This window comes from Pestalotiopsis fici (assembly GCF_000516985.1).
Source record: "Pestalotiopsis fici W106-1 unplaced genomic scaffold PFICI_Scf_4, whole genome shotgun sequence".
Lineage (NCBI taxonomy): Eukaryota > Fungi > Ascomycota > Sordariomycetes > Amphisphaeriales > Sporocadaceae > Pestalotiopsis > Pestalotiopsis fici.
The window spans coordinates 3896858-3921857 of NW_006917094.1; the positions used below are offsets into that span (position 1 = coordinate 3896858).

The window sequence follows — 25000 nt, forward strand, 5'->3', positions numbered from 1 at the left end:
TAGCTGCACGACTGAACCAATTATAGTCCTCGACATCGCGAGCACGCCATTGACGGCGTAATTTGACTTACAACTTGGTGTGGTGGGACGGCTTTATCTTATAAAAACCGGGCGTGCCCTCAGACTCCCCCGTGCGTGGAATGCTGGCTCGATGATGAGTGACAGAAACATCGAAATGTCGACCAGGGACACCAAGGACGTCAGGCAAGATGCACAAGATCACAGCGGCGTCGGTAGCGATGAAGAGGCCACAGTATTCAAGGGCCAGATCGATCCCGTCTACGAGGCAAAGGCCATTGTGCTAAATAAAGCAGTAAGTAGACTCAGTATACTTCAGTACGGTCATTATGTAGTAGACTGAATTACGCTGCTAGATACAAGAGATTGGTATGGGGAGATACCAATGGCAGCTCTTTGCAGTTGTCGGATTCGGCTGGGCGTCTGATAACTTGTGGCCGATTGTCACTTCACTCATTCTCACGCCGGTTATTAACGAGTTCCATGTAGAAAAGGGGCCTCTCTTGAGTCTCGCACAGAATATTGGTCTATTGGCCGGTGCCATTTTTTGGGGCTTTGGCTGCGACATCTTTGGGCGCAGATGGGCATTCAACCTGACCCTTGGCTTGGCAGCATTCTGGGGCATGATTGCGGCATCTGCCCCAAACTTTGCAGCGATTGGCGTGTTTGCGGCATTCTGGTCCTTTGGCGTCGGTGGGAATCTACCGGTGGACTCGGCCATTTTTCTCGAGTTCCTCCCCGGGTCGCACCAATACCTTCTGACCATCCTCTCGGTCGATTGGGCCGTTGCCCAGGTTATTGCGACGCTGGTTGCGTGGCCGCTGCTTGGCTACATGACTTGCCAGCAACAAGATACCGATTGTACAAGACAGAAGAACATGGGATGGCGCTATTTTCTGGTGGCCATGGGTGGGCTCACCCTCATCATGTTTCTGTGTCGCTTCGTCTTTTTCCAAATATATGAATCGCCCAAGTACCTCATGGGAAAGGGCCTCGATGAGGATGCCGTAAAGGTTGTGTTGGAAGTTGCCAGGCGCAACGGGAAGGAGACTTCATTTTCAATCCAGGATTTGAAGGCGTGCGAGCCAGAGGGTTATGTTCATCAGACGCAGGCATCCGAGGCCATCAAGCGTAAGGTACAACTGCTCAGTCTGGAGCATGTTCGCCCTCTTTTTGCCACCAAGAAGCTAGCCTGGAGTACAATCGGTTTGATGATTACTTGGGCTTTCATTGGTCTTGGGTGAGTTTTGTTTGAGAGTATTCCCGTTTTCAGACCAATACCCTTACTGACATTGAATGCAGATACCCCCTCTACAACGCCTTTCTTCCTTATATTCAAGCGACACGCGGAGCCGACTTTGGTGATGGCTCAACGTACATCACCTACCGAAACTCGCTCATTATTGCCGTCCTAGGTATTCCGGGAGCAATCATTGGTGGCATCCTTGTAGAAGTGCCTCGTCTAGGTCGCAAAGGCACACTATCAATCAGTACGGCTATTACAGGTGTGTTTCTGTATTGCTCAACTACCGCCACCCGCTCCCAATCATTGCTTGGTTGGAACTGCGCCTTCAACTTCACCAGCAACGTCATGTATGCCGTGCTGTACGCATTCACGCCCGAGGTCTTTCCCACCAAGGACCGTGGCACCGGAAACGCGCTTACGGCGACCTCGAATCGCATCTTTGGCATCATGGCGCCAATCGTGGCCATGTATGCTAATCTCTCGACTCCGGTCCCCGTATACGTGAGCGGTGCGCTGTTCATTGCTGCAGGAATTGTTGTATTGACCCTACCTTTCGAATCAAGAGGCAAAGCGAGTTTGTGATTGGGGCTGGATTTGACTCGGTCATAACATTGTTGTCATCCAAACAATGCCGGACTTAGCAATGTTCTTGGATAATAATCTCGGCGATAGCAAACCTAGAGGCGATCAATTAAACGAGTTTCCCAGCATTGGAGCATTGACAAGAATCAAGGCCATTTTCTAGGACCACTTGAAGGATTGATGAGACTCTTTCTAGCTCTAGCTAGTCTATACCAGTTATCAAGGACGGAATTAACTTTCCAATGGGCCTGAAATACAAGTAATCAAGTATATAATTAGTGTTGACTGTATTTCGAAGGTCAAATGGCCTCTACTACGCCGAAACCTAGCTTGGGGTGCAATCGTCAGATGTTGTTTTATGCTATTAATCTCACGCTGATATTTTATTCAAAGCTGGGTTATTGGAATGAAGGTCGCAACCACAGTCATGTAACTTATGACGTAGAAGGACGAAAAACCAGGAGGTAGCTGTCCATGACACATATGGATTCGGGAAAGTGTAGCAGATCATATATGCATTATGCATGGGGTATAGGTTAATAAATATTCCGATTCGTGCAACAAGAAAGCAACTTGAACGGATTTGGTGTAGACTTTTCCAGCCGCCGCTCCGCAAAACCCTCTATTCCATGATTACTCTCGTCGAACACGCGGTGAGAAGGCTACACTTCTGCTCAAACAAGTTGTCGCTCGAGTATTCGTAGACTTGTTAGATTGTCATCATTCAGTCGTTCTGAGGCACAATGACCACCCAAAAGTTTTCTCTTCTAGTCAAGAATGATGATTTGAAAGTGGCACCTGCATCGACGCTGTGGCTACCAGAGAGGCATATCGTCGAGAGCAACCGTGCAGAGAGCCGGGGCACGGTCAGTCTTGGCTAATTTTCAAAAGTCATGCAGACGAATCTCAACGATTTTAGAGAATGCACTGCTACCCAAAATGAGATCCGGGGGATGGCCAAGAGATCCACGACGTGAAAGCGGAATGCTTTTCGCCTGGAAGATGTGTCTTTAAACCCACTGACATGTCCGATCATCTCGCTCGCACTGTATACCCTTCGGCGTTGCAACCCGATAATTTGCAAGAATGCAGGTTCAGAGGCTCTTGGTACGAATTTAAAGAATCCTGGGCCGGGGGCGTTTGGAGCCTCAATTAGGCGTGAGTCGCGACTTGAACGAGCAAACAGGAAACGGTTGCGGAGTGTCGATAGCCGTCACAACCAGAAAGGGTATGAAGTTGTGGGCACCCCATGTATTTCTTCCGTCAATCGGGCGATGGGAACCAATAGTAAGCGTCGGATCGCGGCAAAGCAGCCCGTGTTGTGTGACGGCAGAACTCGAGAGCTTATATACAGTGCGAATCGATACCTGTTACTATAACGAGACTTATAAGTGAGCATAGACAGCACTTTTCAGCAACTTGGCTTGACATGACTTGGCAAGTTTTTCCACGGCAAGACCCAAGAGGTTCCCAACACAGGCCGTCAAGTTATAATCGACAGTATGGGCGTATATCTACTTGCGAGCATTGCGCTCGCCAGCACGGTCGTTGCGCAGCAGCCAGCATGGGCCCAATGCGGAGGAGAGTCTTATACCGGTGATACGACCTGTGTGTCTGGGTACACATGCATCGCCTTGAATCAATATTACAGTCAATGTCAGGTTGCAGCGGCAACTTCAACTTCAACTCTAGTCACGGTGACGACTACGAGTGCAGCGTCTGCCACAACCACAACGGCGGCAGCTACAGGTGCCACGGACATTCAGTTCCTCGGAAGGGTGAACCCAGCCACGAGGGAACTCAGCTGGCCTGGCAGTGGGCTCGGATTCACTTTCGAAGGAACTTCTGCTTCCATCGCCCTAACCAGCGTGACTGGAACGAACAGTGTTGACTTGTACATTGATGGCGGAGACCCTGTGGTCATCTCCAACGTTAATGGGAGCTCAATCTCAACACCAAGTGGATTGTCCTCGGGCAGTCATACGGTCGAGTTGCGCAAGCGTTCCGAGGCTTCATTTGGATCCATATTTATTGGAGAGGTGACTACAGACGGCACCCTGGGCACGTACGATGTGCCTGACCGCCGGATTGAGATCATTGGCGACTCCATCAGTGTCGGCTACGGCCTCGATGGCGTGAACCCGTGCACCAACACTGCCGCGGTCGAGGACAACCCACTGACGTACGGAGCCGTGGCGGCAAACACACTCGGGGCAGAGTACAGCGTCGTGGCGTGGAGCGGCAAGGGCATCATTCGCAATTATTTCGGAGACGAGACGGAGCTGATGCCGGAGCTGTACACGCGATACGGAGCACTGGACGCTGATAACAGCTACACTTTTCCGGCCGCGACAGCCCCTGATGCCGTCGTCATCAACCTCGGTACCAACGACTTTGGCTATCTTGGGAACCGCGATCCTATTGACGTTTCGGCATACACGGCCGCCATGGTGGACTTTGTTCAGTCGATCCAGGCGCACTATCCCGATGCACAATTCTTCCTCCTGAGCTCACCCATGCTTAGCGATACGTACCCGACTGCCGAGGACGCCCAGAAGACCACTCAGACCAACGCTCTGAAAGATGCCGTCAGTCAACTTGGTTCCGCAGCCCACTTTGTGGACTGGCCTACCCAGGGATCGGATGTTGGCTGTGACTACCACCCAAACGCTGCCACACACGCGGCGGAGGGAGCTGTTCTGGCTTCCGCTATCAGCGAGGTTCTAGGGTGGTGAAGGCAAATGATGAGGTTTTGTATATAGGACCATCTAACGAGCTGAGATGTTGGTCATCAACAAAAATATCATATTACTCAATTTCGATCTAAACTTCAGAAGAAGACTATTAGTCTTGTTTATCAAGCAAAGCCTTTTAACGCTCTTTGACTTAATGAAAACGCAAGGCATTGCTTAATTTGAAATCACTTATGGACTGCCAAGCTGTATTGAAAGTCATTATAGTTGATGAGTAAGTCAACACGCTGGCAAAGGAATATGACCACGACAAGGGCTTCTATTCACTACACGTTCAATTTTAAATCATGATTTATCGAACAGGCTAAACGCAAATACTACAACATGTCGTGACGTTTTATTTAAAGGACTCCTATACGCCTCCAAGCCCAGCTGGCACCACCCATCAGGGCCGTGACGCCGGTGAACACAATCAATCCGCCGTATCCGCTGCCGTATCCGGCATTGGCCTGCCATCCACTCCCACTGCTCAACAGCGCCTCGCTCAGCGGGCCGCTCACGACATTACCCACGCCTCGGCCCGCACACAGCCAGCTGAAGACCATGGTGGGATCAATATGGTCAAACTTGTCGCCACCGACTTTTGTAATTTCCATCATGATGCCGGGCCAACTACTGACGAAGCTTCCGGCAAATAGGCCATAGAGCACGCAGAAAACATACAGTGTAGCGAGAGTCGAGGAGAGGCCCCAGACACATAGAACGCCGATGAAGCTGCCCAGAGTTGAGACGAGAATACAGGTCGTCACATGGAAACGATCGATCAAGAAGCCCATGGCCACAGAGCCAAAAACGGATGCCACATTGACGAGCAAGACCGTGGTTGCCGATGTGAGAGATCCGGCATTCAATGCCGAGCGTGCAAAACTTGGCAGATAAATTGCTATATTGAGCCCATCATTAGCCAGCTTGTATCAATACAACTTGCGTTTGAATGATGCCCCAAGGTAGACATGACATAGTTGAGTAGAGGCACAAGAAACAAGACATGAACACTACTTACTCGGCAAGAAATACCCTGTAGCCTCCACAACATTACAGACTTGATATATAAGGAATGCCTTGAGACTCCAAAATCTCAAATCCCACGGTCGCGCTTTGACAGGTCCAGGACCGACCGGGACCCGGGGCTTGATGAACCACACGAGGGGGGCCGAAATTGCAAACAGGACACCGGTCCATATGCGCAACGTAGTCTGATGGCCAAACCTGTCGAGCAGGAACTCGAGGAGAAGCGGCAAGACGACGCCCGCCAGGCCATTGCCAGCCCACGTGATGCCGTACGCAAGGCCACGACGCGCGACGAACCACTCATTGATGAATAGCATGCAGGGCGAGTAGGCGACGGACCCGCCAATGGCGTACATGATGCCCTGAGTTGCAATCAGGCCGCCGACGGTCGTGGCATACGACGAGGCCACCAGAGCGACGCACATGATGAGCAAGCCCACAATGGGAATGAAGCGCGCCCACTTTGCAAAGATGCGGCAGGTCCCCAGGACCAGAGGACTCAACAGGTACATCAAGCCCATGGCACAGGTGCCTATGACGGCAATGTTTTGGCTGCCCGCGAAAGGCGGCGTCGTGGTGTAATAGTCCTGAAAGACACCAAAAGCAAAAGGGAAACCTTGGGGAAAAAAGATATTCTGTCAGCACCCATCAAAAACAACCCCCAACGTACAGGGAGCAAAATGTTAGCACTCACCCCAGACAAGCGCCTCAAATACAAAACCTGCGGCAAGGAAAAGCCAAGCGTCTTTGCCGCCGTCGACGGGTGGTAGAGATCCAAAGTCATGACGTGAAGGGTTTAGACCAAGATGTCCAGCTTCGTCTGCCTGTGAAGTGTTGCTTGAAGTCACACTTGGGCCATTTTGTACTTGAGATGGAGATTCGACTCTGTCGAGCTCTATCGACTGCCTCGCCATTGGTATAGTTGGTGTCTTTCTTGAGCAGATTCTCCTTGTTCTGTTTCGTACAAGGTCGAAAAGGCAAAAGATATTTCTGTGAAAGTGCAAGGTCTCAATTATAAGGATTCGTTTCGATATCATGTCATATCAAGTCATGCTCTTCCCTAACACATTTATATAGCCGTACTCATTGGCTGTGGCGTGAGCCCTTTCGTCTTGATAGCTAAAATTGGTTCTTGTTTTAGATGAAAAAATATCACACGCATAAGTGAGTATATCTCCGGCGCCGGCCATGTGAGCCGGTAACTTTTGTTCGCCGTAACCGGGAGACATTCTCATTACCCCATGGTACCCGAGCCTAAAGCCAATAGACTTTCAGCGCTGCATCAAATTACCCCATGGCTCTCGAATGTGGATTGACTATGCAATAGCCAACGCTAGAAAGTGGAACCGTATGCGGTGTCGATGCCGCACATGGCCGATATGTCGGTGTCTGCCTCCGGTCTTGGATCCAGCCTGTCGGGTCGGGCTTCCGGGCATGGACTATACCAAGCAAAGCCTGAGCAGACGATGTGCATATTGGACTACAAATATAAGCCAAAGCCAAAACCCGAGTTTTCGTGCAATTGATCTCCATTGTAACAATAATCATCTATATTACTAAACTCCAAGCGCCTCGCTGTAACAGATTATCGAAATCAAGTAGAATAACGCCCATTGTTTTGAGCATGGCTCACATTGCTAGCGTGAGCGATCAAAAATTTGCAGCATGTCAATACAAACTTGCAAGCCTTCGTCCAGCTCTCATCAGTGTTCATCCCTAGCTTGATGCTGTAGTGGCCTATCCTATCGTCACCAATCTTGTCGCCCTCAATCTTGTAAGGCAGCGCAAGAGGCGGCGTCGTATATCCGTCTCTATCCGATGTCACCTTGGTCTGGTTCTGGACGTACAAGCCGAGCTGTCTGACCAGCTCAAGAAAAGCGACCATAGCAGTGTCAAATTTCCGATGCCAGAGGAGATTCAAAGGCAAATCTCCAGACGAGAATAGCTCAAGCACGTGTTTCTTTGGTGCTGGTGGTGGCCCACTTCGATGAGAGCCCAATCGGCTTGATGATGGTGAGGCATGATCATAGCGGATGATTTTTGACGTTGAACCCATTGGAAGCGGTTCATAATTTTCAAACTTGTACCCAAGCTTATCGGCGACGGTGACAACCAGAAGAAGCGACTGACCCCAGGCTGCGTTGATCTCGGGCCAATCGACCGGTATGGTCGACAACCTTCCCAGGCGCAAACCGTTGATTGTTGCAAAGTGGCCGTCGTGATGAATGGAGAATGTGTCATTGTACACATTTGCCCGTTGTAGCTTAACAAGTTGCTGAGAATCATGATCGAACCGAGAGTTGATACTATCCCGTTCGTTCTGGAACTCGGATAGTTTAGCAGAAAAGGCATTCCGACCTCGCCAAAACTGCTCCTCCTGCGCATCTAGTTCCCGTGACTCTTCTTCCAGAGCAGCCATTTCACTGTCGAGAGCCTCTCTCTGCTTCTCAAGTTCAATAAGGGAATTGAATGCATCCTGCTCGTCCTTTTGCGCCTTCTCAAGAGCCTTTTGGGAGGCAGCCACCTCCTCCTCGGCCGGCATTTCCGCCTGCTGCTGCTTGAGAAAGTCAGAATAGAGGTTGCGTTCTTTGATGGCGCCATCGAGCCTCTTCTGCAGCCCATCAGTCAACATTTCGGTGCATTCGACGCAGACAGGGTGATCTATATCGGATCGAGATGACAGTATTTCGAAGAGTTTGTTGATGCGCTCGGCTTCGTGAAGCTGCGCTGGTTTGCCATCATGGCCATCGGCATCGCTCAAGGAGGACCCACGTCGTGGCTGTCGCGGAATGGGCTGTTCTCTCTGATTAGGTAGCCGGGGCGGTCCTAGTTGTGAGTCGGTGAGGAAGACGAAGGAATTCTCGGGACGCTGTGTATTTCCCTGCCGCCTGAACATGGCGGTAGGCGCATTTCTGGCGATCTTATCGTAGAGGCCCCTTCTCTCCTCATGTTGCGGATATTGGGGCGGCAGCACAGGCTGAGACTTCTGCTCTTGTTGCGAGGATGCGCCTGTAACCGACAGAGAAGAGTCAGCGAGACAGTCAAGAATATCCAGGCATGGCGCAAATGATCATAGGTGGAGCACAGACCTACTAACAGAGCGTACGCTGCTGGATTCAACTCGGACAACGAGTTGTCGAGCTTGAGAGGGTTTCGGCACTTTTGGCAATACATTGTTGAAGCCGCAGTCGGTCTTCCATGCTGCATCACAAGGTTTGGTAGGGTGGGAGCATGTCCAGACTCGAGGGCAAGCCAAAGATCAATGGAGGCGGAGGACGAAGCTGGTGAGAATGTTCTGAGCTGCAGTCCTTTTTGAGTATCGGACCCACGAGCTTTGTTTCTGAAGGGTCTCGCTAGCGGTGTCGAAGTGGACTTGAAGTAAATGGGCTGTCGCCAGACCTAGGGTAACGTGAAGACGTCACGTCACAAGCACATATTCATCTTATCGATCGCCCATGTGAGACTTGTCGGAAGGCAGCTGGGGGGTCAGCAAGCAGCGGGACGGCGGGGGTAGCTCTTGGTGCTAGTGCTGAAGAAGACTAGCACAAGTCACCGTTGCCTGTCCAGCAGCACTTCAGGGAGCTGGCACCCTGTTTACTACAGTGGATTTGCGACTGCGACCTTACATTTGTCTGGTACATTTTCAGGCTAATGACTGTAGGCTTTGCAATGATTGCTACATGACTGCTACCAACGTGGGGTCTCAAGGCCGTAGCTTGGTGCTCTCTGGCATCTTTCGCAAAGATTCGAGGTTTGATTTCCAACAGCTCAAATTCCTCCTTGTGCTTCTCCCTACGACAGATCAGTGACCACCACTGCCAACCAAGTATGGAAGCATTGCGACATTGACTTTGCTCTTGCGCCGTAGCTTCTCTGTTGTTCGCCAACTTCGCCTCGATATCTTCACATTCCGCGAGGCTATTGCGTCTTTCTTTCCGATGCAATTATGGACTTCCCAGCCAAACGAGCTCGAACTGCTCGCCGTAGTCTTTGGGACGAGGATGATGATGCCGAAGCCAATGACGACGAGCTCACCCTCTCCGCCAGTCAGTTCGATGCCCGCCAACACCCAATGTATCAGCTTGAAAAGAAGCGCGCCAAGTCTGCCTTCAAGCTAAAGTCCCGATTCGAAGATATTTTTGAAAAATATAGCAAGGATTTTGATGGAGTTGGTGACGAGATAGATTTGCGAACTGGCGAGGTTGTCGTAAACAATGGGCATCTGCAGTCACTGGAAGATGAGGATTTGAACAAATCTGAGGACGAGGAGGAAGACGAAGAGGAGGCTCTGGGCGTTAAGAGGAAAGACAAAATCGAGCACTCCGACGAAAACCGGCCATCGCGACTTGTATCCCATTCTCGGAACGGTTCTTTTTTACCTGGAGGAGCATGGCTACACGCAGATGCGCCGCCATCGATGTTTGATTCACACTCGCCGCTTTTTCCCGGAAACGGCGCTTCCGATCCAGCATGGCAAATCCCCGAGTTGCAATTACCGCCGCGGCAAAATATCCATGGATCTGGGTCTCCTTTTGATCAAAGCTACCAGTCATCATTCGGGGCTGCTAGCTTTGGGATGGGCTTTGGCGCCTGGGGAACCTTAGGCCAGCCATACAGGAGATTTACGGCCGCAAAAGACATCGGACCTAGAGCCGAGGTAGATTCAGACGTTCTGGAACATATTTCAGGAGCCGTCACGGACGACTCGGGTGAAGAAGATGCTCTTTGCAGCGAAATCGCGAACCCATCCGTCTCCATCCCGCGCTCTCGTACCATGAAGCGATTCGAGGCTGTCACAGCTCCATTTGCTGGGTTAAATGAAGCTGTACAGGATCGCGAATCTGCTGAAGAGAGCCAGCCTACGCGGCGGCCAGTGGGAAGACCTAGAAAAAAGCTCGAGCAAGGTTCTCACAACACGATGCCGGCAGAGACACTATCGCCAAAGCTGCTTCCAACTTCATTGCCTTCAGACGCCGCCAACAATACGGTCCTCCCACTGAGACCAATATCCATGCCGAACACTTCTGCTATTGCGGAGGTCTGTGCTGGGGAGCAAGCATTGCTTATCGACGATTCTTCATTGCTTATCGACGATTCTTCAGACTCGCAAGGTCGCCGGTCCGCGCGCGTGCGCAAGCCTATTGAACATTACAGTCAAATCAATTGGACGAGAACAGGCGACCAGGCGTCTCAAATTTTAACGCCACCCCCAGACGAAAACACTCGTCAGACATTACCCCAAAGTAGCCCACTGAGACCAAATGATCAACCTACAGAAAGACTTGCGGTTGAGTTTTCGAGCTCATCTCAAAATCGCAGACCCGAAGTTATTGAGGATGATGAAGAGTATACACGAAATAGCAGCCCAGCAAATATAGGGGCGGATGATCCCAAACCCAGCAAAGCAACACAAAACTTGGAAGAGTCTGGTCTATCAATAATCGAAAATGAGACTGATGGTGCACAGCTATCAAACTCTGTGTTTGATGTTAGCAAAGACATGCTGGAAAAGTCCGTAGAACGGTCTGGTCTGTTGCTTGATGCGGATGGACGGGGGACAAATACAGCTGGAACTACGCTGGAAACCCTCCCATTCGTTGAAGAAGATGTCGAAGGTGATACAGAGGAAAGTGTTTCCAAAAGTGCACAACTTCCCCAACATGATGAAGTTGTCCTCGATTCGGATAACACTCCTGACAACTTGCAACCTCATACATATTATCCTGAGCCAAATGAGGAATGTGGCGAAAGTCATCATGGCGACGAGTCGATTGAACTAGGCGAGCCGATAGTCTGTGATTCTGATCCCTTGAGGAACATCAATGGCGACACAGAAGACATAGACGCAGCCCGACAGCTCCATACTGAGGCACTTGAGGCGACGGCTACTTATTCAGATTTGGGCGGAGAAGATATGTCTTCTCCGTCACGATCGCTAGCTACAGAACCAGTGAGTCCACCATTTAAATTTGTCGACGATCCTGGGACAAATCCATCCCCCGAACTGCTTCAGCAGAGCCTCGGCCACAGCCCTCATCATGATAGTCCTGCAAAACGCAACCGGAAGCCAGACTCAGAAGCACCTTTCACGCAATCACCTACGCGGCCTGGCAGAAGACCTGCAAAAAGAACCTCGCCATCCAAACTACAACCATCAACACCCAAAAAGACTCGCACACTCGCTTCTTTGATTCCCAATAGCTCTGATGATGACGATGAAGACGAACTGAGCATACTCTCCTCCTCGGTTCCAACAACTCCAACATCCAACTCACTGCTACGCGTCAGTTTTGTCCGCGGTGCATCTCAAATATCCTCAGACACACCCGCAGCGCTCCAGAGTCGTCAAAACAGCGCACTCTTCTCAACGCCTCGTCATTCTACACATGGATCAACCCGTATAGAGAGCCGCCAAGGCTCTCCAGTTTTACCTAGGATGCCGGCAACAGACACCACCGCGGTCAGATTTGGTCTGAAGAGGAAACGGCCTGCCACCACCACCAGCTTGGCTCAAAGTTCTCCCCTAGCGCGAACAGTGCTACTCAGAACACCGCAAAAGGACACGGCTAGGAAAAGCTCTCGATCAATACAAACTAGTAGCCCTATGGATGATAGAGACCGCACAACAGGGGGCACGGCAAGACGATGTGGCGAAGACGGGTTCGCGTGCCATCGGGATTTTTGCTTCACATGCTGCCAGTAAATGTCACGAATGGTTGCTGATGTCAGCGTTTCAAAGCACTCCCCATTCGCTCGGGCAAATAGATAAAAGACTCCTGGGGAGAATAAAAAGAAAAAAGAAAACAGGAACAACCATGGGAGTACAGCCGTGGGACTGAGAACATATGGCTGCATCATTAAGTTCTGTTGTGCAAAGAGGCCGAGAGCCTGCCCGTACCACGGCGGCATACTCAACATGGCCATGATGTGATCATGCGCCAGGAATGACCACAGGAGTTATCACTTATAGATAGATACCCAAATAAACCTGGACTAGCTTTCAAATAATACACACGCCGAGAGGGAGTCCGGACGCAGACTATCAACCCGTGAAGAAGAAGTCACTTGGATGGGAAAAAGCAATCATGGGGACCAGATGATGGAAAAATGAATTCCTATTAACAAGCTGCCTCAACTACGACATATTTACCCTCAACCTGAAACGCCAAACGTGCGTATAGCCCTCCATCATGTCTGAAGTGATCAGACCTTTTCTCTGGGAACTTCACACTTCCATCAGAAATGCAGATGTATCGTTGTGTAAACCCACGGTTGTAGGCTGCTCTGACTGAACCAATTCGTGCACACACATCAAGATCCGAACTCGTCCTGCTTGATCTGGACCAGTGTCACCTCTCTCTCCATTCGAAACCAATCACACTCAACGGGGTATCCAGGCTCGAAAGACATCCCCATACTCGCATGTCGGCATCAGGATTCTTGTTCAACCTCTTTGTTGTTCCCTTTCTGCCGCATGATGGGCATCTCAGACCGTTCTGCTAGATGCATGTCGCGAATGTGTGCCAGAATATCTTGAATAGCGAAGTTCCAAAATTGCGATGGCGGAGGATCGACTAGATCAATTTATCAAGATTCTGAGCTGACAACGGCTCCTCCTAAATAATTCTTGAGAGTTGTTTCGTCCCTGATGGGAGCGAAGTAGGCATGCGCCATGGCCTCTTTGGCGGTCAGACGTTCCTGCAAATTTGTGAGCGACACATCCAGAAGCCCCTATTCTATTAAATATACATACCTGGTGATCGTATCGGAGAAGCTTGTCCAGGAAGTCGATAGCCTCGTTGCTGACGAACCTTTGGTTCTCTGCGCTGACGAAGCTATGCCATGGCTTCTTTTGGAAACGACCGAGAATGTCATCATACTGAGGGTCGAGCTCGATCTCGTACTTGTCAAGGTAGTCAAACAGATCGTCTGTACCGAGCACCTTGGCGATCTTAACGAGCTGGTCGGAGTTGCTCTGGCCGTGGAAGAATGGTTCTTTGCGGAAGATCATGGACGCGAACATGGCGCCCAAGCTCCACATATCCAAGCTGTAGTCATACTCTTGGAAGTCTACTAACAGCTCCGGACCCTTGAAGTACCGAGAAGCGACGCGAACGTTGTACTCAGTTCCCGGGTGATAGAACTCAGCCAGACCCCAGTCAATGAGACGCAACTACGACATACGTGAGTGACACAGAAGGCTAGACTAGGGGGAGAATTTCGACATACCTTTCGGTTCTCATGATCGATCATAACGTTATGAGGCTTGACGTCTCTGTGCATGATGCCCTTGCTGTGGCAGTAATCAAGAGCCTTGAGCAGCTCAAAGATGTAGTAGCGAACATCAATGTCATTGAACTTGGGGTACAGGCTGCGGAAGTCGGTGTTGTTGACGTGCTCGAAGATCAACGAAGGAGTTTTACTCTGGTGCAGGTCAGCATGCAAAGAAAGACAAAAGCGGATGGTCATGATGCGTTTCTGGGGTCATATTTCAAGCTCATGTCAAGCGCCACCAACTTGCGCAAAGCAGGTATGATAGAAGTGTAAGGGTGGAGAGTCTTGATGCGTACCTGACTATCGCGAACGACATCTAGCAGAGCCACAATGTTGGGGCCACCAGACAGGTTCTGCAGAATCTTGATCTCTCTCTTGATCTTCTTCTTCTTAACAGGCTTGAGGACCTTGATAACGCATTTCTGGTAATTGACAATGTTGATACCTTCGAATACCTCAGAGTACTTGCCGCGGCCTATATATGAGCAAGCAGGGCGTCAGTCATGTGGGCACGTCTCTGCCTTTGTAGGCCACTTCGAGTTTGATGATATGCCTGCATGCTTGGTCATGCACATGCAGAATATGGGGCAAACATACCGATCTTGCGAACGACCTCGTAGTTCTCCAGAACACCCCAGCCTGTATACGTGAAAACAGTTAGCCAGGGTTCGAAATCGAATGCTTCGTAGGTATGGCGACAGTGGCGGCAACATGTAGGCCGGCAGGCAGGCAACGGGATGAAAGATTCCGCGGGCACCAAGACGGATTACTGACTGATGTTGACGCTATCGTAATCCCAATAGCTTCTGGGCATGTTCTGGTTGACTTCGGCGTAGACGCGCGACATGGTGGGCAGCGGTCCGGACCGGCGGTCAGACCCCGTCAGATGTTTTCTGGGCGAAAATTCGATTCGATGTCTAAGTATATGATAATGAACGACGGCTGTTGAAAGAGTCGTTGGGAAGGGATCTCGTCGACTCCAAGAGGCGCCCTTGCAGATGTCGGCCAGGCAAGCAGCAGCAGCAGCAAAGAGATGAACGGACGGACGGGGTGGTCGACCGTTAGGGCGGGATGTCGAATATGGAAGTGGGATGTTTGGAGAAGCCAAAGCCTTGACTGGGTAGGAGCGGGCCCCAGGGTCGATTGATTGATAGCAGGAATGGAATCGGCTGGCTGGCTGGGTGCTGGCTGGGCGCTGGGCTTTGGGCTTTGGGCTTTTTTGGCTTTGCGCCTGCGCCTATCAGTTCGGTTCGTCCGCCCTACTGCAACTTCTGCGCCCCAGTATGTGTTCGTGTGCGTGTGTGTGTGCCCCTCCCTCAAGTCCCTTCTTCTTCCCTCATGTCTAGGCCAATGTCGTTGCAAAAATGGCCCGTGCCCTCAAGGCCCCTCCCCGCATTTCTGACCGTCGCGTGGCCGCCTACCTACGTACTGTGACATTTTACTGTATTGATTCGGCCTTATCGATTGTCGATCGCCGCTTATCGCCGCCCACCTCAAGCGACTCAGCGCATCAGGGCTTCGGGTTGAAACATTGATCAGAGACGGGTATGCAAGGTACGGGTAACTCTCGATGGTCTGTGTTCTTCTTCTTCTTCTTCTTCTTCTTCTTCATGGTTGTCTCATACAAATGTGTTGTTGTTGACTTGTCATTTTGTGCGTCTTCCTCATTATCTCCGTTTCGAGAAACGACTTCTCGTCTACCTACATAGAACAAGCTATCCCTACTGTATACATCGGCTGCATTCTCGCTATATTACGTCTAAGCGAACTCCGAATTCCGTATGATTCTGCAGCAGGTAGTGCTCAGTCATACTCTCACCTACCTTACAACGCATTTAGTAAATCTAACTTATGCTGTGCGACATGTGTGTCCCGAGTCAATGCGTGCGTATTCCAGCAGGACGTCAAGACCGGCCACTAGTATGTTCAGCTTCGCGTAGCCAGCCAGCTTGAGAGGCCTGATTTCGCCTTACGAGCTTCAGTCTTGGCTGCAGCCACTATACAACCCATGCGAGCTACACCCGTTACAACAGAATAGGTGGTGACCGGGCTTGCACTCTAGCATTGAACACCCCGCTGTGCCAGCTCAGAGCTGTTTTCCTATCCTGGAAACGCCACTGCGCGCGGTCGGGCATGTAGCGGGATGTCACTTTACCAATATACTCGTTTCATCGAGTTCCGCGTATCCGACGAGCTTGGGATTTTTCAATATTCTACAGACTAACCATACGTTAGCAATCTCTGTCAAACTTGAGATGACAGGAACGGTTGGGTTCAGGTGATACACAAAAAAGTTGTGGTTTCAGAGAGAAGATTAATTGACTCGACATACGCCTGGCGAGGGGCAAGCGTTCACCAGCAAGCTAGCTTCGACTTGCCCTGCTGAGCTTCCGGCTAAGGATGACGATACAAAGTTCTCATCATGTGAGAGGGGTGTCTTGGATGGTGTATGTGGGAGAGGGGACGATTACTGACCTTACTTCGTGGTATCCATATCTCCGAGCCGTTGTGTTTGAACTTTCCCTTTTGAGCCTACCCCTCAAGACTTGCCTGGTTCTGCGGGAGTATATTGTTCAAGTTTCAGTCATCGTACGAGATCCTGCGTCGCTGGGCCGTTTGTCCTGCGTTCGTCCCAGCATTGCCTTCGAGTTCATCATAGTCGAGACTGTCCATACCAGTCTCAACCACGTCCCATGTCCTCTTCCTAAGATCTGGCTTGACCGTTCTTTTGAACCATCCAGGATCGCCCCTTTGGGGATCAGCCGAATTCGAAGCCGTAGACTGTCTGTTCTTCTTGGACTTGTTCTTTTTCTTCTTCTTCTTTGACGTAGTGGTTGTACTAGGCTTGGGAGTATCTGATTCGATCTCACCCTCCTCGCCATCTTCGAGAGTGTCTGCCTCTGGCAAGCTGGTTCCTCTCACAACCTCTGATTCTCCATGTCCATCACCACCCACCTCGATAGGTTTCCGGGTACCATGAGCGGATTTCTTCTCTTCGGCACGCCGCAGCGCTTCAACTTCAGAGTGTCGAAAGATGGCAATCTGTTCATCGGTCAAGGTGCGCTTGACCCCATCTGGGTAGTAGCCAAGCCCGTCATCTTCCTCATCATAATAGTCCTCGTAGTACTCTTCGTAGTATTGATCGTCCTGGCTTGGCTGGGGCTGAAGAAAGTCGCTTGCAAAGAGCTCGACTGCTGCATTTGAGAAGTGTTGGGAATGGAAAGCTTCGATCTCTGACTGCACTGGATTAGCTAAATCACGAGTATACCACGAGCAGACGGCAAGACTGACTTGCGACACGACCGGCTCTTGGAAGACTGCCTGCGAGTTGATTGTACTCGCCATGCCGGTGATTTATGGTCTCCGTAGCTTGCGACGGCCGTGATCAAAGAAAGACGCGTTTTAGTAAATCACAATGTTTAGCGACAAACATGGAGAGCATGCTACCGTTTGGCTAGGCAGGTACCGAGTGCCTAATGCAGACTTGAGGTTCCAATATGTGGGGCAGCAGGTTCAAGCCTTTTTTGACACACGGTGCAGAACCGGCCAAAACACAGTCTTGTGCACAGTATTAACAAGACTTGTAATATGTGCCTACATTAGAAGCCTTTTTTTTTTCCCCGGGGCTCCCAAGTTGGTGTCCCAATTTTCTGCAATCTCGTGTTTGTTTCGAATTCTTGTATAGAAATAGGAGCAGTCATTGCTACATCCATCGTCGTTCATCACTCATAACTTCGTAACCTAGAACCATCAGGTGCGCCGTCTAGACGACCACCATGCGAACAAATGAGAATACATCAAGTTTCAAGAGAATGAAAGAAAATATCAAGCCTCTGCATAGTATATATTACGGTCCTTTGTCGAAATACCGTGCGCCGTATTGACTCATTGTGCATCATGATCTCTCCGTGCTCAAAAGGTGGAGGGCGCCTTTAAAGGCCTTGACAACTTCGGCCACTATTCATCAATAGTTAGCAGATACCAGCAACAAGGACAGCCGTTACAACTCACGATGTTCCTTCTTTTGCTTCAATCTGTTCTCTGACAAGTGTACATATCTAGTGCGGGTTTGAAGCCTACTAAAGTGTCAGTTTATTCTTTGGGCGAAGACAATTATTGCGTACCTCTTGACTGCTCTCTCGCTGTCGTGACTTGATGATGCCGATGCCCAGACATTGAAATACTTTTGATAATTAGTCACTACTCAAACAATAGCATGGTATCTGTCTTTGTTTTTATTTACCTGGACAAGGTGCTCAAATTCTGCCACCAGTTCGGCCTCTTTCTGATCCGCCTCAGTCAGAGCTTTCTCATAACGGCTCTCAAAATCTTCCCAGTCAAAGGGCGCAAGGGCACCAGGGCTGCCCGGCCACAGTTGACCCGAGGCTTTCTGACTACGGCGCTGACTGGGCTCTGGAGTTCGCGCCTGCTGACGGCGCGAGTCGGCAAGAGGTGCTGGAGTCGGCGATGGTATGTCCTCTTCGACCTCCATGTCCTGATCATCTTCGGCTGATGTCTGTGGCCGGGGCTGCTTGATCTGAGACTGTGGGGATGATTTCTCTACACTCATACTGTCTTCGTCATCTTGATCGTCCTCATCGAGCTGCAGGTTGTCGACAAGCTCATAACTCTTGATGTCCTCTTGGCTCTGACTGTTCGACACCTTGAAAGGCGAACGTTGAGGCGTATGTGTGGGTGACATTTTTGGAAAAGTTCCGCAGCAAGAAGCACGTGAATATTCCTCTTTGAGCGATATTGTCTTTCTGGTCTCCTTGGATTGAGGAAATGGCGGCTTCAAGCGAGCGCCTTTCGATTGGCCGCTTCACGGAGTACGGGTGGCTCAATACTACTGAGAAGGCGTGACGCGATGTCAGTCACGGGGGAGTCAGCAGGCTTGATATGGATCAAGTGGGATTTTGGGCATATATTCAGCAGGTAGAAAAATAATTGTACAAGAAACCAGAACAAATGTTCGTCAAGAGATGCTGTGATCAGTCGGTCAGGCAACGCTGCGCAACACTTGTTCCTGCCCTCTTCTTCATCTGCCATTCAGAGTTGTAGACGCGTCGCTGCCCAAGGAAAGATTGAATTGGATGGATTTACAATACATGACCACTCGCACGGTACACTAAAAGATCGCCTGCACACATCTGCGAGTACGTACCCCAGGTAGCAGGGGAGATGTCAGCGGGTTCCAGTGACTAGCGGCGCCGATAAGGCCGATAAGGCGACAAGCTCATTATCCATAGGTTGTACCCACATACCCACTCGACGTCACTTGAGCATCTGACAAGACATTCAATCTTCGAATCACTGGCATTTATCAGCTCACATCGGCCATAAAATTTGCAGATGACCGTTGTATTCCGGTGAAGATGAGATCGCCTGCTTTGAACGGTCCAGACAATAACTATAGGGGCCCTGCTTTTCGCCGGTAAAGCGCTCTTCAAATCGCTGAAAGTGTAGGATACACCCCGCCACTCATTCACGATGGAATCCAGAACGAGCAATATGGCATGTGATATATGTCGCCGCGGGCATCATCCGAAGAAACTTCCCTTCTATTGCGCTATGGATGCCCGGAACGCGCTTTATGAAGGGCGGATGGCCTATGCCAGTACCATGATCGAGATGGATGAACTTGAACAGCGAGGATCTGCTCTGGTGGCTGCCTGCGAGCCGAGCAACACGACCAGCGCATCGGATCGCACACGTTCCTACGTCGAAGGCTGTACTGCAAAGCAACAGATGGCCATCAAACGCACGACGGAGATTATTTCAGCGGCGGAAAAGTTGCAGCAGGATATCGACCAGGCCAGGAAAGAGATCGAGCAGCGCAAAGCCGCGATAGCACGGCGGAAAGCTGATCTTGCTACTGCTTCGCAAGGCATTACTGCGAGAAGGAACCGAGAATTTGAAGAGACGAAAACGTCCATTAGAAAACTCAAATATCATTGGGACCGAGAACACGAAGCCACTGCACAATATCGTGCCGCGCTATGCGCCGAGGTTGCCAAGTTGTACAGGCTCCAGCGCGTAAAGAAAGGAAATCCTAATCGATATGAATACAAAATTGGAGGCCTGGAAGTCGTTGATCTACATCTATTGAACAGTGAGCTTTGTGTCAGTAAACCAGTGGGTCTCTTCGTTGCTAATGATACCCAGGCACGCATCCTGAACATATATCAGCATCCTTGGGGCACATAGCACATTTATTGTGGCTGGCATCTCACTACCTTGCTGTGAGACTCCCCGCTGAAATCACTCTGCCACACAATGATTATCCACGGCCGACAATATTCTCACTTGCATCGTCCTACCATCATGGACAAGTTGGATTCCCAGGGACATCTCCTTTACCTGTCGATGCACTTGATCGCCAATACGGACATATTCCGCACCCAAGACCTCTGTTCTTAGACAAGCCACTATCATCATTCAGCAAGGAGGAATCCAACAACTACAGTGCATTTCTCGAGGGTGTGTGTTTGCTAGCTTACAACATAGTGTGGTTATGTCGCACACAAGGAATCCCGGTTGGCGACAACAGCAACAGTTTCGAAGATTTTACGTACATGGGACGAAATCTCTACAACTTACTTAACGGATCGTCGTTGCAACGTAATCAGCCTGGACAACCGATTATCGATGCCAATACGCCCCCTCCTACCCACGCTGGTGATGCGGCTACTGGTGAAAACGACGATATTACCAAGTCTGCGCCCAAAATGGGACTATGGTCTCACGGTGCGGCGCATACTTCCCTTAACAGCACTACTGGACAAGAGTTTACCAGATCGTTTAAACTGCCCAATCCCATCAAACTTGCGGACAAGCTCAAAGCTCGTTTGGCCCAGGAGGTTCCTGTACCGGAATGGGAGCTCATCGAGGACGATGAGTTTGGTCCAAACGATCTCGATGATGGAGTGTTGATCGGAGGCACGCCACAGTCGAGATCGAGGAATCCGAGATTTGGACTGGAAAGCTATATGAGTGTGAACACCGTTAGAAGCCACGGCTCAGCTGATGCGAGGTCTTCTCTGGCTGCTGTTAATGACGCTGCCACGAAGAATAGAGAAAGGAGCTCGAATGGTTGGACCAAGATAAAACCCAGATAGTTTCTTCAACTCCTGCTCTAGAATCAAACTGGGTTGATTTACAGTATGCAATCTTTCGTGCTAGAATAGAAGAATAATATTAGCGTCCACCACACTGAATTCATTATAGGGATCGATAACACATGATGGATTATGTCAATGACCCAACCAACATCGAGACTTGAAAGCTCAATAGACATGCTACTGGAAAATTATTGCTTGCGGGAAAAAGAGGGCGACTGGGGATCCTAAGGCCTTTTTCTTACTGCTTCCCCTCAAGATTGATTACCCAAACTACTCGGCCACAAGGCAGCCCTCGGTTGCAGTCACTGTTGACAGGTCAAATTATTTTCAACTATGAGCTTCTTTGATTTCAAAGTGGGTCTGGTGTTTGTCGCTTTGTCTGGGAGAGCGTTTGCATTATTTCTCTGTAGTATTGCTGCTGTCCACCCCACACCACATTTTGACTATAATACTCCACTATTGCCTCTCCAAGCACTAGACTATAACATGCCTGTAGGTATGTCAGTGTTTATGGAGCCAACGTTACATTGCCATGAGCATCAAGAACCACATAACAAGGACTGTAATATATTATAGACACGATATATTGTATCTTGTATCTTTTTTTTTCAAAATAGTTACCAAACTATCGTGTATTTGTAGTCCTTATAGCTCGCCCAGCGTCTTTGCCTTGTCGCCTCCTGCCGGAGGCGTGATAAGGAGAAACTCAGTCTGCTGGCCATACACCCACTCCCAAGTGCCGGTCGCTTCGCTCCAATAGACGTCTTCTTCCTGTGGAAAGAGTATGGTTCTGTTCCGTTCGGGCACAAAATGCTCAGCATAAAGCTCGACGCTGTAGTAAGTGTCCTTGAGCAAAGGTAAGTCGCCAAGAACCGGGACGCCATCCTGGAGATTCGTCATGCCTGGCAGAGCTTTGTGTTAGATGGAGACTCTTGTGATGAAACTTTCCATGTTTCTAGGAATACGACTTACCAATCACAGTTCCGGCGCTGTGACCAAATTCGCCAGTGGCATGGCAATAGATCTTGCCCTCAATACCCTCGGCATGTGCTTGCGCTAGAATGTTCTTCAGGATCTCGTTACCGGTCAAGCCAATCTTCATGTTCTCGCGCGTAATGTCCTGTAGCCGATTCACCTTCTTCAAGCCGTCAAGGAAGCCCTGGGGAATATCATCGGCCGTCTCGCCCGGGTTCAGCACGTATCCCAGGTGTTGTGTGTCAGTGTTGAGGCCCAGGGCGGTCACACCAAAGTCGGTGTGGATGATATCGCCATATCGGATGACGTGGTCGGGCGAGACTAGAGGAGACTCGTGCTCAGCAGGGAGATCGTCTTCGGTGAGCACAAATACGCCGGGCTGGAACCAAGTCGTGTAATTGAGGCTTTGGATCCGCTCCCTCATCCACCAGACCACGTCTTCAGTGGTCGTCTCGTTGGACACAATCACCTTGCTGCTGAAACCCTCCTCGATAATGGCCCACGCCGTCTCCATCATCTTGCGGTACCAACTCAGCCGGTCGGGCACCATCCTGGCGATGAGCTCGATGCCCAGCATGGGCTCGAGGACGAACTTGCCCGCCCACTCGTCGCCCAGCCCGGCGGCAATGGCATCTCGCTCCCCGGCGTGCAGACCGCCCGAGAAGGCCAGCTCCGACGCCGTGTTGAGGGCGATGGAGCGCGGGGCCGCGGCCGCGAGGACGTCTCTGAGCTCTTCCCACACACGGGGCGTATTGTCAATCCACGAGTAACTCGTCTCGTTGCTCTCGCCATTGGGCAGCGGCCGCGCGAGGAACAGCTCAGTGGTCCGCCGGCGCGCCGAGAACTGCACAAAGTCCTTGAGCGCCCAAAACGTAGTGTCCTCGGCATACTCGCGCTGGCTGATTAGCCAGGCGTCAATGTCGTACTTGCGCAGCATCTCCGGCACCAGCGCCCGGCGATCCGCTGTCCACCCGTCCACGATCTCGGCCTGCTCACGCAGGGGCGGGAGCGTGTGGATCTGCGGTGTGGTGTGCGTCGCATTGGTCACATCGCTCAGGAGCAGCGAAGACAGTAGGACAATGCCGCCCGAGAGGCTTCCGAGGATGCTGCCCCGCATGATGCCGCTTATCTGTATTTGCTGGCGATCCGATCACTATTCTGATTTGCAATGAATAGTACCCAAGTTCCTTTTGCGTGCTCTGGGCTGAAGCCTGACAGTCGCAAGTATCATACAGTAAGTAGTAGCCTATAATATGATAAATTCACACAAGAAAATGTGACATTTGAAGAGGCGCTGCACGTCCGGTAACAATTGACGCGGCGGCGGGGACCCGATCCTTGTTATCGCTACTGAAGCCTATCCGAATCCCGATAAAATGACCTTCTAGATTCGGAAACGTGACTACAGGGGATACCGACTCGCAGGTTCCGTTTGCAGACCAATCTACGAAGTGTATTGGGTATGGTGGAAAATACGTATGATGATTACTGTGCAAATTGAAGCTGAGCAGGTATCCACCTTTGCCAAGTATTATAGTAGTGGTATATCTTCAACACGGGTAGCCTGGGGTATCTGTTGCATTGTTACGGACAAGAACAATACGAAAAGCAGTGTGCACATCTCTGAACAACGTAGCAAGCGAGATGACTGGTGTCTCAACAACTGGCAACCGCTGCGACACCGACAGACGATGACCCCCTAAGCCGCAGCAGCACTCCTGGCTTTCCGCTCCTTGTCCCAAATTCTCAGAGCCGTAATCACAGCCATGACAGCCCATCTCTCCCCTAGTGCACCTGTGACGCCGCTGCCCAGGAATTGGAAGTTGAACAGCTTTGACATGCTCATACGGGCATTGGACCATACGGCCACAACTTCCTTGGCATCGCTCGACTGCGGACCTCCGCCTACGAAATGCGATCCTTTGCCTTGACCCCCGGGCGCATCTGTTGCCAGCCGCACCAGCTTCCATCCGGAACTCGAGCCGCCGAGCGAGTCCACCTCGTTGCCGTGGCTGTGTCTCCACTCAAACGACTCCCGCCGGCCTACGCTGCCGACTTCGATGCTAAAGGTAAAGGTGCCGTGGCTGAAACCGGAAAAGGCGAGCGGCTCCTCTGCAGCAGTGCGGCCAGACCCCGGCAGCGGTGGGAGCTCGACAGTGGCAGAACGGCTTAAGGTGTTGGCTGAGACGCCCGCCAGCGGAGGCGAAGACTCGCTGGGCCCCGAGTGCAGAACCACGTCTGGCGAGCCGCTCCAGCCCGTATGCGTCTTCACAATGTATAGAGGGTGAGAGCCGTGCTCGCCGAGGTAGTATGTTGTCCCAAATCCTCCCGATTGGGAGTACATGGAAAACTTGCCGGGAAACTGGCGGTTGATGTATGCTTGCTGTTGGGGCTGTGCTGCTGAGAAATTGGCATTTTGCGTGCTCCTGACCTGCTGGTGCAGTGGTTGCGAGCTTGTTGCGTCTGACGACTCTTGGTAGGGCGGCGGCGGAACATCGTCGCCCTGCTTAGACAATGCACCTGAGGCTTCTTCGGGGCGGCCCATGTTGATTTATATAGTCCCTTGGAGACGGACGATCTAGTCGTAGTATGGAATTGGCGTTGTGGGTAGCGGATTGCGCACCAATTCCAAATAATCGCAGTAGTTTTGAAGGTTTTGTCGGCTTTTTGAAAAGACAGAATTAGGGAGAAAAAGAAAGATGCTCGCCTTTGATCAAATACGACAAAGATCAAAGGTTTTTGCGTTTGTGCGTAGTAAGGATCGCGAATTGCCGACCGGAGTGAGGAGCCAGAATAGAGTGTAAGATTGACAACAGAACAACAATTGCTGTGACTTTGCAGGTGGGGTGCCTAGGAATGGTGGTTTACTTCACTGCCTCCTTCTAAGGTCGTTCCTGAACTAAAAAAGTTACTACATTTTCCCTTGCAATTGGACGACTGACGACTGCCAAGACTGCGCCGCAATCCTTCGAGGCAGACTAAGATGATATCACCTGAACACACTTTTTGGCGCCCTCTCT

At 50.8% G+C, this 25000-nt stretch overlaps 12 protein-coding genes across 12 annotated transcripts; 4 read left to right on the forward strand and 8 right to left on the reverse strand.

Moving 5' to 3' along the window:
- Window positions 1-175: 175 nt before the first annotated feature.
- On the forward strand, window positions 176-1846 carry PFICI_07166 (uncharacterized protein; the record flags this gene model as incomplete). Its single annotated transcript, XM_007835747.1, has 3 exons — window positions 176-313; window positions 375-1258; window positions 1321-1846. 3 exons carry the CDS (start codon window positions 176-178, stop codon window positions 1844-1846), a joined length of 1548 nt encoding a protein of 515 aa, XP_007833938.1.
- Window positions 1847-3348: 1502 nt separating this feature from the next.
- Window positions 3349-4581, forward strand: PFICI_07167 (uncharacterized protein; the record flags this gene model as incomplete). Its single annotated transcript, XM_007835748.1, has 1 exon — window positions 3349-4581. The coding sequence occupies one exon, from the start codon at window positions 3349-3351 to the stop codon at window positions 4579-4581; it is 1233 nt and encodes a 410-aa protein (XP_007833939.1).
- A 359-nt stretch (window positions 4582-4940) lies between these two features.
- PFICI_07168 (uncharacterized protein) lies at window positions 4941-6524 on the reverse strand (the record flags this gene model as incomplete). Its single annotated transcript, XM_007835749.1, has 3 exons — window positions 4941-5482; window positions 5603-6226; window positions 6305-6524. The coding sequence occupies 3 exons, from the start codon at window positions 6522-6524 to the stop codon at window positions 4941-4943; spliced, it is 1386 nt and encodes a 461-aa protein (XP_007833940.1).
- Window positions 6525-7204: 680 nt separating this feature from the next.
- Window positions 7205-8784, reverse strand: PFICI_07169 (uncharacterized protein; the record flags this gene model as incomplete). The annotated part of the gene is made up of 2 exons (XM_007835750.1): window positions 7205-8619; window positions 8700-8784. The coding sequence occupies 2 exons, from the start codon at window positions 8782-8784 to the stop codon at window positions 7205-7207; spliced, it is 1500 nt and encodes a 499-aa protein (XP_007833941.1).
- A 772-nt stretch (window positions 8785-9556) lies between these two features.
- Window positions 9557-12313, forward strand: PFICI_07170 (uncharacterized protein; the record flags this gene model as incomplete). Its single annotated transcript, XM_007835751.1, has 1 exon — window positions 9557-12313. One exon carries the CDS (start codon window positions 9557-9559, stop codon window positions 12311-12313), a length of 2757 nt encoding a protein of 918 aa, XP_007833942.1.
- Window positions 12314-13197: 884 nt separating this feature from the next.
- PFICI_07171 (Casein kinase II subunit alpha) lies at window positions 13198-14731 on the reverse strand (the record flags this gene model as incomplete). Its single annotated transcript, XM_007835752.1, has 6 exons — window positions 13198-13308; window positions 13364-13783; window positions 13840-14034; window positions 14181-14359; window positions 14482-14523; window positions 14659-14731. 6 exons carry the CDS (start codon window positions 14729-14731, stop codon window positions 13198-13200), a joined length of 1020 nt encoding a protein of 339 aa, XP_007833943.1.
- A 1733-nt stretch (window positions 14732-16464) lies between these two features.
- PFICI_07172 (uncharacterized protein) lies at window positions 16465-17229 on the reverse strand (the record flags this gene model as incomplete). Its single annotated transcript, XM_007835753.1, has 1 exon — window positions 16465-17229. The coding sequence occupies one exon, from the start codon at window positions 17227-17229 to the stop codon at window positions 16465-16467; it is 765 nt and encodes a 254-aa protein (XP_007833944.1).
- A 550-nt stretch (window positions 17230-17779) lies between these two features.
- On the reverse strand, window positions 17780-18586 carry PFICI_07173 (uncharacterized protein; the record flags this gene model as incomplete). The annotated part of the gene is made up of 4 exons (XM_007835754.1): window positions 17780-17841; window positions 17896-17960; window positions 18009-18067; window positions 18128-18586. 4 exons carry the CDS (start codon window positions 18584-18586, stop codon window positions 17780-17782), a joined length of 645 nt encoding a protein of 214 aa, XP_007833945.1.
- A 788-nt stretch (window positions 18587-19374) lies between these two features.
- On the forward strand, window positions 19375-21002 carry PFICI_07174 (uncharacterized protein; the record flags this gene model as incomplete). The annotated part of the gene is made up of 2 exons (XM_007835755.1): window positions 19375-19996; window positions 20050-21002. 2 exons carry the CDS (start codon window positions 19375-19377, stop codon window positions 21000-21002), a joined length of 1575 nt encoding a protein of 524 aa, XP_007833946.1.
- Window positions 21003-21650: 648 nt separating this feature from the next.
- PFICI_07175 (uncharacterized protein) lies at window positions 21651-21905 on the reverse strand (the record flags this gene model as incomplete). The annotated part of the gene is made up of 1 exon (XM_007835756.1): window positions 21651-21905. The coding sequence occupies one exon, from the start codon at window positions 21903-21905 to the stop codon at window positions 21651-21653; it is 255 nt and encodes an 84-aa protein (XP_007833947.1).
- A 55-nt stretch (window positions 21906-21960) lies between these two features.
- Window positions 21961-23097, reverse strand: PFICI_07176 (uncharacterized protein; the record flags this gene model as incomplete). The annotated part of the gene is made up of 1 exon (XM_007835757.1): window positions 21961-23097. One exon carries the CDS (start codon window positions 23095-23097, stop codon window positions 21961-21963), a length of 1137 nt encoding a protein of 378 aa, XP_007833948.1.
- Window positions 23098-23679: 582 nt separating this feature from the next.
- PFICI_07177 (uncharacterized protein) lies at window positions 23680-24525 on the reverse strand (the record flags this gene model as incomplete). Its single annotated transcript, XM_007835758.1, has 1 exon — window positions 23680-24525. One exon carries the CDS (start codon window positions 24523-24525, stop codon window positions 23680-23682), a length of 846 nt encoding a protein of 281 aa, XP_007833949.1.
- Window positions 24526-25000: the final 475 nt, after the last annotated feature.